This window comes from Phyllostomus discolor, chromosome 2 (genome assembly GCF_004126475.2).
Source record: "Phyllostomus discolor isolate MPI-MPIP mPhyDis1 chromosome 2, mPhyDis1.pri.v3, whole genome shotgun sequence".
Taxonomy (NCBI): Eukaryota; Metazoa; Chordata; class Mammalia; order Chiroptera; family Phyllostomidae; genus Phyllostomus; species Phyllostomus discolor.
This window is the reverse complement of record NC_040904.2, coordinates 30,894,879-30,912,177: the sequence shown is the minus strand read 5'-3', so window position 1 is coordinate 30,912,177 and position 17,299 is coordinate 30,894,879. Positions and strand designations below refer to the sequence as shown.

General features: G+C 36.0%; 1 protein-coding gene across 1 annotated transcript in view; it reads left to right on the top strand.

Moving 5' to 3' along the window:
* The first annotated feature begins 255 nt into the window (after positions 1–255).
* SERPINI2 (serpin family I member 2) overlaps positions 256–17,299 on the top strand; it is a 30,334-nt gene continuing 13,290 nt past the window's right edge. The window contains exons 1-4 of the mRNA XM_028505320.2: positions 256–1,871; positions 6,630–6,860; positions 8,244–8,438; positions 8,518–8,710. Of these exons, the coding sequence (XP_028361121.1) occupies positions 1,625–1,871; positions 6,630–6,860; positions 8,244–8,438; positions 8,518–8,710 (866 nt within the window). The 5' untranslated portion in view covers positions 256–1,624. The remainder of the gene's footprint in view (positions 1,872–6,629; positions 6,861–8,243; positions 8,439–8,517; positions 8,711–17,299) is intronic.

Here is a 17,299-nt window from a genome sequence, read left to right as displayed (position 1 = left end):
ACTTGTTTACTCATTAGCTTTTCCTATTGTTGCATTGCTACTTACAACTTTGTGTACTAATTTAATCCTTGATTTTTATATGTATCTGTATTTTTAGTTTAACAAAACATCATTTTCTGACAATTATTTTTGATTGCACTTTAAGAACTTTTTCCTTTGCAAATTGTGTATCTAAGCAAGTGGAGTTTAAATATATAAATATATACATATATGTATTAGAAAAGAATGTGAACTATTTAAATAATGATGCCACACCTTAGTTTTGGAGAATATTTGACTATTAGAAATTTTTACATGTAATAGTGATTCTTCATAACTGAATTCATTTTTGGGTCATGAGGACCTCCCTAATGGTTTGCAAAACACTCTAGAAATATAGTTCTTCAATTATTTAAGGCTAACTACACATTATTCCAGAGGCTTTTATCTTTACTCCCCAATGAAAAGTTATTTCCTAGCAATTTATTCAACTAGGAGTTATTAAGGGTTACTACAATATATTATTTGTAAGGCAAAATTAATGTTACTAAAATTTACAAGGCCTTCAGTGTCGATTTTCCACCAAATCCTTGGTAAAATTGCAAAAACTCATTGTGCTCAAGATGTAAGTAATCACAGTCAAATTTTCTGCAGTTTTAGTGGCAAGCACTTCATTGGGGTGTGATTAGTGTTGTTGTGACTCGGTTGTAGTTTCCAGTTGTAGCTTTCTTATATTTGTTATTTGTTGAATTACTCTTCAATTTTTTAAAGAAATTGCTTTCTTTTGTTATTGTTGTACTACTTATATTTGGTTGTAATTTCATTTCTTCATAATTTTCTGAGGTTTCTTTTCTCTTTGTACATGTTGAAAAGTACATGTTGGTTTTGGAGTATTTTGCCCCACAAATTTCACAACTTTTACTGTTGTAGAGAGTTAGCTAGGTTACTTAATTGATTTAGAATATATTAATTTTCTAATGTTATAGATCTAAAACCACACTGGGGTGTGTCTTTTTTTAAAATTCCATTTCTCTTTCTAATATTTTGTTTGTTTATTTTAAAGGGGGAAAGAGTGGGTGAGAAACATCAGTGCGTGGTTGGTTCTCATGTGCCCCTTATTGGGGACCTGGCCTGCAACCCAGGCATGTGCCCTGACTGGGATTTGACCTGGCAACTGTTTGGTTTCAGGCCGGCTCTCAATCTACTGAGCTACACAAGCCAGGGTATTTTTTTGATCTATAAACCATTTCATAGTAGTCTAGAGAAAGAATTCCACTGATATCAGAGTTTTAGGTATTCCATTTAAAACTATGGGAAAAGACAGAAAAAATGTATCATATAGCCATTTAGTGATAGTATTACTATTAATAATGCCCCAGGATTATAACTTCTTTTTTGATTTTAAGAAACTACTATATATTTTGAACTAGTTTTTAAAAGAATATAAAAAACTACCATGAACACATAGCCTATTTCTCTTAATAGATGATGCTTAGTCGAAACACTGACATTAGAATATTTTTGTGGTAATTTGTCCTAAGAAGACAGAAAATTCTAACAGGTAGAAAGTTTTCTTTTGAGCATTATATGATAAACTCTGATCACCTTGAAAACTAACAAACTTTGAATTACTGCAGAGGTCAAAATGTTTAAGATCTTGTTGTGGAGTCTTCTATTGACTTTCTCTGGAAGTCAAGCCTCACGACACTTGGCTCAAAGAAATACTGAGTTTGCAGCGGATCTTTATCAAGCTATTTGTTCATCTCATGAGAACAACATCATATTTTCCCCGCTTGGAACGGTGTTGGCTCTTGGAATGGTGCAACTGGGAGCAAAAGGAAAAGCACAACAGCAGATAAGACAAACATTAAAATTTCAGGAAACCTCAACTGGTAAGATTCTAATATATGATTATGTGTACTGGATGATATCTGGCCAAATTTATTTTTAAAATATTAGAGATAAGTTCAGGGTCACAGAACTTTAATAAATAAAAAAAAATTACAAAAAGTATAAATTATAATTAATTGGAGAATTGTAATATAAATAGTATCCATTTGTTTATAGTTGTTTCCTAATAAAAATGTTACCAAAATAATTTATTAGGAAATTAATTCTATACAGATATAAAATTATGAGTGTATCTGTATATCTTATTCCAATCTGTTTCAGATATTTTTTAATTAATTGAGATTAAGCTTTGTGTATATGTGTGTACATATGCATATATAAACCCGTATATGTTTATATACACATATTCTTCCACTATCCCTTGCTATGTTGTGATCATTTTCTCACATCATACAACTGCTTCAGAATATAAATATTAATTGTTGCCTTTTATTGACTCTTACAGAAATATCACTACTTACTTAGCCCTTCCTCCTTAGGTTGTTTCCAATACTTCTCTTATAAAAATATTCTGGCGAGCACCCTCACCCAGAAATCTTTGTGTAGAATTCATTAGCTTTTAAAAACTTGCTTTCTAAGTAAAATTGAAGCTTTTCACTTAAATGAGACAACAGAGCATTAATGTATACATTTTTAAAGCTTATTTGGTTATTAGGCTTTAAAGAAAATTTGGAAAAATGAACACTTCAGAGGCCTTTTTACATGTGAGTGGTTGTTGTTTTGGAGTCTGCTGACATCCCATCTGAAGGGGCCGCTGCCCATTTCCCTGGCTCTCCTGTACTATCAATTTCCATAATAACTCTAATTTTAAACTTTTACATCTCTGTCAGATCACAGGTCCTGAACATTAAAGGAACATCCAGGTCTCTCATTTGGGAATTTATTTACTGTAACTAATTTCAATATACTTGTCTTAGCACAGCATAGTTATATTTAGAAATGTGTTTTTCTCCTTTGCAAGGTTTTCTTTGCATCATTTTAAACAAAGGCAATTTTATGTTAGAAAAAAGCTGATGAGAGTGAAGTTAATTGCAAACATTTTCCTTTGTGAATAATGTACGAGGAAGCCAGTATGTTCCAGAGTCAGTCTTGACTGTCTGTATTAATTTCAGCAAATCCCACTACACAGTCCCAGAAACATTTAAACCACATGGTACAGTTTGAACAGTAATAGGACATTTATGAAGATACGTGAAGTTGATTCCATGATAAACCGTCAAATTAGAGCCTCTAAAATCTAAATTACTTTAAATGGATTTAATGTTACAGAGAAACACAGATGTCTTAACAACTCCGGATTGTGAATGTAATAATAATCACAGTAATAATGATGACAGTATCGAACACGTATAGATATATGTGTATATTAGCAGTAACTGTTTCATATGCTTGATATACATGATCTCATTTAATTTTCTGAATTACTCTGTGAGGTAACACATACCACTGATGTACAGATGAGGTCACTAAAGCAAAGAAATGTTAAGTGACTTTCCTAGGACTAATTTCAAAAATGATTCAGGGAGGGTTAAAGATCATAAGAACAATAATGAAAATCTTTATCTTTTCTTTGGAAGAATATATACAGACAATTAAACACGAACATTTCAGCACATATGACTAGATGTACCAAACCTGCTTTCCTGGTGTGCTTTGTGATGGCAGAGAGGGGGCACAGATGAAGGAAAACTACAAAAAGAAAAGAAAAGGCCATCCAAAAAGGGAGAAGATTTGAAAGATATGAAAGAGGGGAAATGAAGGAATAAGGAGAAAAGAGACAGAATTAAGAAGGGGAGACAAGAAGAAGGGTAAATGCCCAGGACATCTGGAGTGAGAGGGACTCTAAGGGCAGGAGGAGACTGTGACAGGCAGGAAGGTGGTGCCTGGGAGAGCCACACTGGGACCCAAGACAGAAAGAAACATCAGCAATCATGATCCTGTCTTTATTTAAAATTTGTATGTTTTATTCATTAGAATGTATTGAGATTAATACTGATTTTTTAAAAATATACTACAGTAAAAGATTATTTGTCTTGATTACTGAATTCATTGCCATCTCCTTAAATTTTATGTCCAAGGTATGTGTCTTCACTGACTCATCTCAGTCCTGGCCCTGCCTTTGGTTCCCAGTGATTACTGAAAGCTGCACTCAGTTGAATTGGTCTATAGTTTACTTTTTCAGCTCCCAATCTGTTTCACATAAACACCAGGTTTATTCTAGAGATTGGCATATGACTCCTGGCAGCCTGCCCCACTGGGGCGCTCAGTGTGCTCAGTTCTCCTTTTTTCCCCCAGTACCAAAACATCTGCTTAGAATTTTTTACTGAACCTCTGATAATGTTCCATTTTTCTTTTCCTCTAATAATTTTGCTTACTAATCAAAAACTCACATGAAGGTGCTTCTTCATTCCAAGGGTGTTATGGAGAGAGAGCTGGACACAAATTCTTGACTCAGCTCTGTAATCAAATGACCTTGTGATTTGGCACCTTTCACATTACTGTGTGTATCTCTCTGGAGTTTAGATTCCTCACTATAAAAAGAGAAGTTTGGATGAGATGATTTATATGGACCATTTGGTGAAAATAATTTCGAATCCTATGACCATCTTTGTTTTCATCTTTTAATCTCTCACATGCCATTCACAATTGGCTTTTGGGCATTTCACAGCAAGAGAAGCAAACATATACTAGACTTCAGAACATTTTATGGAGGTCTGGTACAATCAAGCCAAAAGTCATATTCATCCCATGATGAGTAGATTTTCCCTAGCTCTTTTTTAGGAAATTAAATAAACTTACTTTCATAGCTTTTTATAAGCCACGTATATGTATTATTTTTTATCTATGCTAAGAGAAGTTGTTAATCTATAAATTAAATCAACTTTGTAAGGCTGATAGCTTTACATTTTCCTCCAGATCTGTGCAACTTGCTGACATTTTTGTATTGACTTCTGAGTCCAGTGATCTATCAAAGGGCAGCTGATCGTCTGTCACACAGTCTTAGACCTTTAAGTACCTGACATAAATCTATTTGCTCTGATAAATGAGTTCGAGCTATTTTTTCTCTTGCTCTCCTTTTTGTCCCCTTTCCCTTAAAGATGTTCACGAGTTACAAGTTCCTGCAAACTGGTTTCACATATTGCCACTTTACTTCTGACCTTAATTAATTCTTTTAGAGAAGCTTGCTGCCTTCACCAAGAAGTCTTCTTTGTAGCCTCCCAGCTATCGAGACATCTTTCCTGGCCTCAAACAGCAGGAAATGATTGCATCGAAATCACCGCAGAAACAAGTAAAACAGATTAACTTCTGTCCCTTCCTTATATAAGGAATTACAGGATTGTAAAGAATTACCCGAATTCTTCAGATGAACTTTTGTATCTAACATCTTTTCTGTCTGTGTCTATGTTCTGCATATGGGGACTTATAGTGTGAAATATAATATACCATACTTCCCAGAGCCTCCTGTACGGTTGTGTAGGCTGTACCTACACAAGACTGCCAGGACAAAGAAGCAATTAGGGACTGAAATGTAGCCTCTACTCAGCTGGATAAGATGTGAGGCATGAGGTTGTAGCAGCCCATTGAAGGTATGTGTTCTTGTTTGCACAAAGATACCGTATGGGCTGACAAAGTGTTAACACACACACACAAATAATGCACACATGCTTATATCCAGTAGACACCGAGTATTCAATTTATCTCAGTAATATTTTTAAATACCTTTATGTAATGGGCATCTTACAATGATAAAACATGTATGTTTCTTCAATAGAAATTAATTGCACTTAAGAACCTTTAAAGTTATAGAAGTGGTATTTTCAGTATTTAACTGAAAATATGACAAAGGCCCTGAATAAACATTTGATGTGAAATATAGTTCCCAGACTAAGTGATTGAGTTCCAGGATTAAGCCACAGGGGATGAAAAACATTGGTGCCATTTGGTGAGTAATAGGAAGCCACTGAGAAAGATCATAGAATTCTCTCATAGGCACGAACACCTTTCTGACAACACTGTGGTCGGAATGATCCAGTGATAAACAAATATAATAGGCCAACAGCAATTCTTAGCTGACTGTGATGGACTCATTTGGCTAGTGGCTATAGTTAGTGGCTATAGCTAATAGCTATAGTGGGATGATTAAAGATTTTTATTGTTCATGTAGACAACCAAAGTATGTAGATGCACGAACCGGAAGAAACAGGCAATTCTAATTCTTATGCATCTTTAGAAATGATTATAGGGATTGCCTTGTAAACTTCAAATCTTGGACAGGTGCAGTTGCTCATAAGAGAGTAATTCTTTCTTAAACAGAAATAAAAGTAATGTTGAAGAGAATTACTAATCACTGTCAAAGGCCCCATCTGCATCCATTAGCATTACCTTTTTATAAATACTGCATGTTATGCAAAGAATGAGATTCTAATGATAAATTTCCAACAACAAGAATAAGCTAAATTTGACTATTAAGAGGGAGTTTCCTTCACACTGTTTAGTTTGTTTTTGACAAATTTCAAATTTACATGGATAATTTTGTTCCTATATAAGAGCTGATTTCTTTAGGAAATAAATATTCCATGAGAGATAAATGCTTAAATATTTATACTAAATTAGAAGGGATTATTAATTATACCTAAGGGTGCAAAAAGTGATAAGAATCAGATTGTTTAGAAGGAAAGCTGAAAAGCTATTGTTTTTATGTTTTCAACATGTCAGTATACATTATAATTATTTTTTAGGAGAAGAATTTTCTGTGCTGAAGTCATTTTTCTCTGCCATCTCAGAGAAAAAACAAGAATTTACATTTAATCTTGCCAATGCCCTCTACCTTCAAGAAGGATTCACTGTGAAAGAACAGTATCTCCATGGCAACAAGAAATTTTTTCAGAGTGCCATAAAAGTGGTGGATTTTCAGGATGCAAAAGCTTGTGCAGAGACAATAAGTGCCTGGGTAGAAAGCGAAACAGATGGTAAAGTTTCCCATTTTCATAAAAATCATTATTTGACATTGTATTCATAGTTTTTAATATCTTTAAGAATGGTTGAATATTTCCCTACCAAACTGGCTCAGTGCGATAAATCTCTTATTTCTTTTCCTTGCTATTCAAATTTAAACTAAAACAAAACTGAGATAAACTGTGAACTGCTTTGAAAAAAACATAGGTTCTTTTTTTTTTTAGAAACACCTATTTGTGGAATTCTTACTGGAAAAATTTTACTAGTAATTTCTGTTATTGTATAGATTTTTAAAGTATGGCAGCAGAAATAATATCTTTTTGGCTTGATAAAAATGAGATCTGTCAATCCCAAATGCTTTTTTCCTCACAAATACTATAAATAATTAACACATCTTAGTTGGATGTGTTAATGTTTAATAATAAATGTTGATAGTCCTATTATAAACATGGTAATCTTAACTTGAAATTAAATACAAGCTAGCAAAAATTCCAGAAGGACTATAGAATGACACAACAGAAAGAACATAAGCTTAAAGTCATACAGATGAATTCAGATTTTAACAAATTCTAAGCTATGCCTCAATTAAAATGAGGATATTATTAAATTTCAGGACTATTAAAAAGTCTAACAATAACTATGTGAAGTGACAAGCATATATCTGGTCCCCAATAAACAGTGGTCTGTTTCTTTGCTTATTCATTTTACTACAAAAAAAAATGGTGATGGTGATATAGTAAGATGCTACTATACTCTTTACGGGAAGCCTCATACAGGAACTGTCAGTTGAAAACATGAGGTGGTGGTTGTGAGTTGTGTTCGTAGGGAAGTCCTATTAAGAATATACAAAACGAGGACATCCCTAGGCAGCTGTATGGCACCCATTCATGCCTTTGTCTCATAACTTTGAAGTATTCATTGGGTATTGATTTAGGAGACGGTACTCTTGGAAGAAGAAAATCATACTAGCAGCTCTGTATTGTCTCTTCCAATGGTCAGTGGCTGCAGCTGCGAGTAGAAGACTGGGTGTCCCATTACCTTATTCATTCTGATTGACCTGCTGGAGCACCTTGAAATAACATTTGAAAAATGCCAATAAATGCACAGGAAGAAACTTTTTTTCTGTCTGAAAAACAATTTATAGAAAATAATCTTACTAAAGAGAGTTCATTACTAGGTCAGCTCACATTTGCTTAAGACAATCTTGTCTCTCCTGTTTCCTAGGTAAATCCTGTTTGTACCTGTTTCTAAGTAAAATATTTAATAGTGCTGCCCTTTACTCTCAAAATTGGTGTGTTTAGGTGATCTGCAAGAGAAATTTTTAAAAAATTCTATTGAAGTATTTCCACTGAGCTAATGCATATTTCTTCCTGCCTCATCTTCTGTCCCCTTCACAGGAAAAATTAAAAACATGTTTTCAGGGAAAGAATTTGGCCCTCTGACTCAGCTTGTCCTGGTGAATGCCATTTATTTCAAGGGGGATTGGAAACAAAAATTCAGAAAAGAGGACACACAGCTGATGAATTTCACTAAGAAAGATGGTGCAGCAGTCAAAGTTCCAATGATGAAGGCTATTTTGAGAACAAAATATGGTAACATGAGAAAGCACACTCTAAAGCATGACTTGGGGGATTGCCAGGTGTATTTAGTATTTTGTTTTCTCTTTTCCAGGTTATTTTTCTGAATCCTCCATGAACTACCAGGTTTTGGAATTACCTTACAAAAGTGACGAGTTCAGTTTAATCATTATACTTCCTGCAGAAGAGGTGAACATAGAAAACATGGAAAAACTAATTACTGCTCATCAAATCTTGAAATGGTTCTCTGAGATGCAAGAAGAGGAAGTGGAAATAAGCCTCCCTAGGTTGGTAATGTTGTTTTATTATTCTGGTTCTTATATTTTCACTGATGGAGGGATTCACGTAGTCAGCTGAATTATAACAAATGCTTGAAAGGCTGTAGACAAAAATGAAAAGGAAAATACATTTGTAAGTATTACTCCATGTTATGGACACAAAAGCAGGTCTGAACGTCGCCAGCATTGCTTCGCCATGAGGAGGACTGAGTTGAAGTGCTGTGTATTCTCTCATAATGATGAGGGAATGTAACTCTGCAAACTAGAATGCTAGGGTTAAAAGAAATTATCACTATTTTTATCATAGAAGGTTGTTTTTTCTTGATTAGAATTTAAAGTACTTATTTTCTATCAGGTTTAAGGAAAATAAAACCCCCAAACACTTAGGATACTATACAATGAAAAGACATGTTAAATCGCCTTTGAGAGACAATGTTCTAACAGTCACTGAGTTTTATATAGACTCCTGGGATTGAATTTAGACAGTCAATACAAAATGGAAACTGCAAAGGCATGACTCAGTAAGCAGTCATTTTAAACACTAATTTTGTGGTATTATGCTGCTAGATGACAGGAAAAATTCCAGAGAGTAAGATGTGCCCAAATAGCTCAATTCACACTCTATCTGAATTTTTAAAGAGACAGATGTCTAATAGATTGTATTCTGTCTTTTTATTTCTATTTTTTTCTTCAGACTCATCAAGGCCTAACTATCTGTGTGCCTCTCTTCCCGAATCCTTGGCCTCTTAAGCCCTCTCGGCTTTCTTTTTTCCCCGCAGTTAGCCAAGATCCAGTCAGTCATTTCCATCCTTCTCTCACCAAATTTTTTAACCTTTTTTTCACCTTGTCTTTTCCCCTAATTCTCTCCCCAGCCACCCTCAATCCTGAGTCTGCTCATAAAACCACTCCAGCTCCTCAACTACTGATTTTGTTCAGCAAAACCCAGAAAGCAGCGGCTTCTGGTCTCCCCAAGGCTGGAGCTTGGGTTTCCATGTTTATCTTCAAATCACCTTCTCTTCCAACTCCCACATCACACGACAACTTCACCTCTGTTCTCCGTGCACTGCTCTGTGTTGCTTTCTCTTACGAGAAACATGGATCTCAACTTCCAATTCCTTAAAGAAAACACGTTGTCAAGCAAACTCACCTCTCTACCCCTCACCTCAAAACATGTATACATTTTTGCGGATGATCTCTTTTTCTCCCTTCTTTGATGTCCTGTAAAGGTCGCCTATGATTTTCTCATTCTAACTCTGGGCTTTTGATCCAAATGTTATCATCCACCCTGTTTTTCTTGAAAATCTTTCTTTTATCCCTCTGGCAGAATTTCTATTAATTTCTTTCTCTCTGTAAAATTTTCCTGCTCCCTGACTTGCCTTTTTTTCTTTTGCTTCCCTAATAATGTTCACCAGAGTTTTATCTTTAAATTTTTCTCTTCTTACTCTTTTCTTAAAATTTGTTCTTTATTATTCATGTCTCTAAAATCTGACTTTCTCTCTCCAACCTGTCTTCCGATTCCCCATCACCTGTATAATCTCTACCTGGACATTATTCAGGCTTTCGAAGAGTACTTTTTTAAGCTACTTCTGTGAGCCAACCATGGGGGATTTAATCATGTATATGACATATAGTTTACTTTTTACTAGTAGAAATAACTTTTGGAATTAACTTTTTAAAATTTACTTCTTTCTCTCTTTTTCATTTCCCTCCCTTTGGAAAGACAATGGTTTAGGGCAAAAAAACCTCCTGAGTTTAAAAACTCTTCTTGCCATGGACTACCAGTAGAGTCTCAGGAGAGACACTTGACTGTTTTGAGTGGTTTTATTAGTATAAAATGGGGATGATGATGCCTGTACTGAGGGTATCCCCAACTTCTTCAGATTAGAGAGCAAATGTCTAGAGAATAATGTGGAAGTCCCAAACTCCACTGACAATAGGAATCTCTGGATTTTGCCTTCAACATTTTAGGGATCTCCATAGGGGTTCACTTAGATGTTCAACCAAGTGTTGAGAGACAGGGTCGACTCTTATGTCTATTGGCTTACAGACTTACAGTCATTAGTTTGCTACTCATTAGAAAATGTATCTCCTGTTCAGAAACACAGATTAATGGGGACAGCCCTCAACACAAGGAACTAGGGCAGGTACAAACTTGTATACATGTTGCCTATCAATAAGATGGTTACCACTTACGTGGAACGTTGTAGGATTTGCACAAGAAATTTACTAGGCCCTGGCTAGTTAGCGCATCATCCTGATACTCCAAGGTTGTGGGTTCAGTCTCCAGTCAGGGCACACACAAGAAGAAACCAATGAACGAATACTTAAGTAGAATAATAAATTGATGTTTCTCTCTCTCCTCCTTCCCCTCTCTTTAATATCAATAAAAAGAAATTTACTAACACTTAATTTACTAACACTATGCAGCAATGTACAATAAGTACCAAAAAATGGTGTAACCAGTAAGCACTAGAAGGTTTATAAAGAAAGAGAGAGGAGAGGGAACAAGAAGCATCAGAAACTAGAACTGTAAACAAAAACTTCATCAAAGAGGAAGGAGTTGAACTGGGCTTCAAAAGAATCAAGATGGCTTAGTCCTGCATGTAATAGGCAGTTACTAAAAATTTCCAAGTAGAGTAACGGAATGATTAAAGCAGTGTTTTAGAATATATTAATATTTGGTAGTCACAGTGCCTTTGTTTATGCTGAACAACTTGTCTGAATTCTTTCCCAGCTCTCTTCTACCCCCACCACTATTGTTTTGAATAACTTCTATTGGTCCATGAAACAACATTTGAATTTTAGAAAGCTTTTTGATCTTTTTATGCAAGATTCAGCAACATCTCCTTTTCTCCCTGATGGGGAAAGTTCTTATATCTTTTGTTTATTTCTGCACAGTAGTTATGTTAAAATTACTTGTTTGTCTTTCTTGTTAGACTGTAAACTCCTTGAAGAAAGGAGCTATGTGTATTTCCTTTCTGTGGCCCCAGTACAAAGCAGGCATTTGTAAAACAGTAGCTGTTCAATGAAAATGTGTTGCTTTAATCTAAATAGTAGTTATGTTTAGGATGTGGTAAAGACGGAAAAACTAAAGGCCAAAAGATCAGTTAAAAACCACTTCATGGAATGGGAGTAAAAGGGAGAAAACTGTACTTGAACAATGATTAAAATAAAATTAAAAAAAAAAACACGTCAGTGATTTGGGCACTGAGTAATAATTGTCTAAAGCAGGGGTGTCAAACTCATTTTCACCTGGGACCACATCAGCCTTGTGGTTGCCTTCAAAGGGCTGAATGTAATTTTAGGACTATAAAAATGTAACTACTCCTTAACTAGGGGCAGGGAACTGGGTGCTGCTGCAGGGTACAAACAAAGTGCCAGGCTGAATGAAACAAGATTGGCCCACGGGCCCCGTGTTTGCCACCTGTGGTCTAAAGGAACTGGTGAAGTAGACAGACTTTGGAGTGTGTGATTAACTAGATATGAGTGAAATTGTTTTGAGTTTCTAAGCTTGACTTATCAGGGAAATGAGAGAACTGTGATTTTTTTTTTTTGTTCTTTTGTAGCAGTCCAGACACCATGGACTCTGGAGAGTTCTGGAGTAGATTCTAGAGTCCTTAAAGACCTTGAAATTATTAGCAAGTTTATGCATGCAAGTAAGGTCATATGAATTTTCCTAGGAAGAAGCTTCATAGTTATCACTGAATTTTTGGAAGCCCAGTTGTTTAAACTTATTAAATACTATAGTTTCATTCAAAAGTATAGTAACAACTCAACAATAGCCAAAGCAGTTCAGAGAGGTATTCTTTAAAGATATTGACTCATATGACATCTCACTGTACCTTTTACCAACAGTTGAAACCAGATCGTGGAAAATAGAACATAACATTGAAGACTAAGAGCTTTGGGCCCTTCTTACTATATAATTTTAGTTACCTTACCTAAACTTTTTTATTATCATACGGAATAATGATAATACATGCTTCTTAAGATTGGGATGAAGATTATAGAAGATAATATGTAAAACAATTGTAGTACTCAGTGTTATCTCTTATTGTTTTTGTTATTGTTTTTATTGAATTTTAACATTTATTGAGCATCGGTTACAGTGCCAACACTGTTCTAAAGGCTTATTCTTTTTTTATGACCCTAATTTTTAAAAAGATTTTATTTATTTATTTTTAGAGAGGGAAGGGAGGGAGAAAGAGAGAGAGAGAAACATCAATGTGTGGTTGCTGGGGCCTGACCCAGGCATGCAACCCAGGCATGTGCCCTGACTGGGAATTGAAACTGTGATGCTTTGGTTTGCAGCCCTCACTCAATAGGCACTGAGCTACACCAGCCAGGGCCTAATTTTATTTTTTATTTTTAAATTATATTTTATTGACTATGCTGTTACAATTGTCCTGATTTTTTCCCTTTTGCTCTCCCTCTACCCAGCACCTCCCACTCCCTCAGACAATCCCCACACCATTATTCATGTCCATGGATCATGCATGTAAGTTCTTTGGCTACTTCATTTCTTATATTGCAATTTACATCCTCATAGCTATTCTGAAATTACCTATTTGCACTTCTTAATCCTCTCACCTCTTCACTCACTCCCCCATACTCCCCTCCCATCTGGCAACCATCAAAATGCTCTCTGTATCCATGATTCTGACTCTATTCTTATTGTTTGCTTAGTTTGTTTTTTAGATTCAGTTGCTGATAGATTTGCAGTTTTTGCAATTTTATTGTTCATAGTTTTGATTTCCTTTTTCTTAAATAAGTCCCTTTAACATTTCATATAATAATGGGTTTGGTGATGATGAACTCCTTTAGTTTTTTCTTGTGTAGGAAGCTCTTTATCTTCCCTTCGATTCTAAATGATAGCTTTGCTGGGTATAGCAACCTTGGCTGTAGGTCCCTGATTTTGAATATTTGACTTTGAATATTTCTTGCCAATCCCCATTAGCCTGCAAATTTTTTTTTGAAATCAGCTGGAAGTCTTATTGGAACTCCCCTGTAGGCAACTAACATCTTTTCTCTCTCTGCTTTCAAGATTTTCTTTTTATCTTTAACATTTGGCATTTTAATTATGATGTGTCTTGGAGTAGGTCTCTTGCATTTATCTTGTTTTGGAATCTCTGTGTTTCCTGGACTTACGTGTCTATTTCCTTCACCAAATTAGGGAAGTTTTTTTCATTATTTTTTCAAATAGACTTTTAATTTTTGGGTCTTTCTCTTCTTCTCTGGCACCCCTATGATGTGAATGTCAGAAAGCTTGAAGTTGTCCCAGAGGCTGCTTGTGCTATCATCATTGTTTTGGATTATTCTTTTTTCTTCTTGTTGTTCAGATTGGTGGTTTTTTGCTTCCTTATGTTCCATATCATTGATTTGATTCTTGGCTTTATCCACTTTACTGTTGTTTCCCTGTAAATTATTCTTTATTTCAATTAGGGTATCCTTTGTTTCTGACTGGATCATTTTTTGTGCTGCGGAGGTCCTCACTATGTTCCTTGAGCATGCTTATAACCAGTGTTTTTAACTCTGCATCTGAGAGATTGCTTATCTCCATTTCATTTAACTCTTTTTCTGGAGTTTTAATCTGTTATTTCATCTGGGCCATGTTACTTTGCTTACTCATTTCAGCAGCCTCCCCGTATGTTTCTGTGTATTAGGTACATGTCTTGGTAGTGTGCCTAATGTAGTAGGTGTCCTGTAGGGTCCAGTGGCACAGCCTCCCCTATCACCCAAGCTGGGTACTCAAGGTGCACCTTCTTGTGGGTGAGTACATCTTCCTCTTGTAGGTGAGCCCTGGTTGCTGCTGGCAGATCAATGGGAGTGTTTTACCTAGGCCAGTCAGCTGCCACAAACCTCTGCCCTCTGTGGAGGATCAGCTGTGCAGGAGCTGGTTGGTGGTGCTCTGATGTGGTCTATAGCTGTCCCCTGGGTGTGCTAGCTCTGGGGTTTCCCAGGTGGTGCTGGTTAAGTTCAACTCCCACCTGTATTTTGCCCCAGGGCCACCTTGCCTGAGCTATAAAGCAATCTGAGATGGCTGCTGCTTTTGCTGTGCTTGGAGATCTAGGCTGGCTGTTGCTTGTTTGATAGGATTTAAGAAGTTGTGAAGCATGAGCCAAGACCTGCCATTCATATGGAAAAGCAGCTTGGGTGGGCCTGTAAATTGGGTAGGCCCATAAGTTAGGTGGGACAGAGTCTCTGGGGATATCCAGGGTGGGTCAAACAGTGTTAGCTAGGTTGATGGAGTCTCAGATATGGCATCAACCTGCTGGCTATGTGGCTCTGTAGGGGGAAGGTTCAGCAAAGGGACAATGACCTCTGCTTGTCTTGATGCCAGACATTTCAGTTTCTCCCAGTATGCCACTGGTGCCTTTCAGGATGCTATTCCAGTGCTGGAGCTTAGGGAGAATGAGTCTTAGTAGGTGAGTCTGTGTGCTGGTTCTTTAAGAGAAACTGCTTGGGCCTCCAGAAGTTTCTTCTACCAACAGAATTCCCACTGGTTTTTGTAGCCAGAGTTGTGAGGACTTATTTTCCTGGCACTGGAACACTAGCCTGGGGGGCCTGGTGTGGGGCAGGGAGTCTGCACCCCCAAGATAACCCTCTTGAATTTTTATCCACCACATGTGTGTGTGAGACTAACCTGTTCTGCATCTGTATCCCACCTACTAATCTGGATGGATGTGGTTTCTTTAATACAATAGTTGTCAGACTTCCATTCAACTTGATTTCTGATGGTTCTGAGTGATGGCTGTTCTATATTTTAGTTGTAATTTTTTATGTGGTTGTACAAAGAGGTGAGCCATGTGTGCTTATGCCACCATCTTGACCAGAAGTCTCAAATCTTCTCCTTCTTACTGTATCTCATTCATTCCCATAATAAATTTGATAAAGATCTATTTTGATATTCATCTTTACAAATAAAGTGAAGACAAGTAAATACCTTGCCCGTGGGTACATAGCTAACAAATGGCAGAGCCAAAATTGCGAGAGTCAGAAAACAGTGTAATGCGAGACAAGCAAGAGGGAGAGCACAGAACAGAGCAAATGGTCAGTGGTAGAATGAGCAGCAAGATGAAAGATGTGGAGCAGCAGTGCAAGGAGACTTTTGAAAAAAGATAATTCCTGCTGCAGGACATGAAGTATCCTATTCTTGCTGAGCTAGAAATCAATCCCAGGCCTGGCCAGCTGTGAATCTCTAAGTGGATGAATGTGAATGGTGTGTGGGTGAAAGAAGGTGAACTCAGGGAAAATGAGGCTGGATATGAGAATAGATATGTCATGACCAGCTGCAGTAGTAATTACAAAATATTCATTTGCTTTAACCTATTGGACCCTGATGCAAATTCAAATCCCAAATTCACATTAAACATTGTGCAGGCATATTTTGTATGTATTTAATAACATAAATCCTTTTTAGTTTAACCTTGATGCTAATAGGGTCACACACACACACTTTGAGGTAATTGGTTAGAAAGTGACCAGAAACTACTATTCATTAACATAATAGTCCAGGTTCACCATTGTCAAGGATTATGTTATATTTTTATCTTTGTGGGCAACTTCAAAATTTGGTTTGGTTGGTTCTAAAGCTGAACATTCTAAGGATTATTCAAGCCTAGTGTATTAAAGCTGGGATTCCAAACAATAAAGATGGGGATAGCAAGGGGACCCAACCACAACTTTTTTTTTCATCAAACAAGAGTCTTTGTTATAAAGGAAAAAGGAAGAAACATCTCAGAACATCCATCTCAAAACAGAAATTCTGAATTGCTTTGTTTTTATTTTTCTTACCTGTGTAAGACACCTTTAAACACAATGTTTGCATTTGGCAGTCAATTTCTGTCTTGCAAGAAAATACATAATGTTTATATATGGTAAAACGTTAATTTCATGATTAGTTAGTTAATTGTCTATTCAGGCTTTTGCTCATTCTTTTACTTTGCTGTATTCTTTTGACAATTTTAGAGGAAGACCAAGGAAAAAAGAAGTGAACAAAATCTAGAATAAATATCAAGACAAAATTTGGAAGAGGTGTATAATTCATACAATATATGCATATATTCATAATTTTGAATTATATTTTTATTAGGTGGCAGTGGGAATTAGCATATTGGCTTTGACTTGGAATGGGCCTAAGTTTGAGTCCTACCTATCTGCTATCTTGACCTTTAACCCGAAAATCAATCTCCTGAGACCTCTACCTCTTTTATATGTTAATAAGAATACTAATGGAAAATAATAATGCTAATATCTTGGAGTTTTGTGAGGATTAAAAACAATAATCTATATTAAGTGCCTAACATATGGAAGTGCTACTTCACACATGGCTATTCATGGCTCCAATAATTATGGATAATTAGAAAGTGATTGTAGATTATACTTTTATTAAATTTCATCCTGTTTAGTTAGGTTAAATGGATTTCTGTTGCTGTAGGTTTCACTGGACTGTATTACATGCAGAACTGTTACTTAAATGACTCTGGTAACAATTAGGCATTATTAGAAGTTGTAATAAGTCTCACAGTATTCTTGCTATTATCCTTAAACTAGTTTATCGGTGGGACATTTATTCTTCACTTTTCAGAAGCACATACT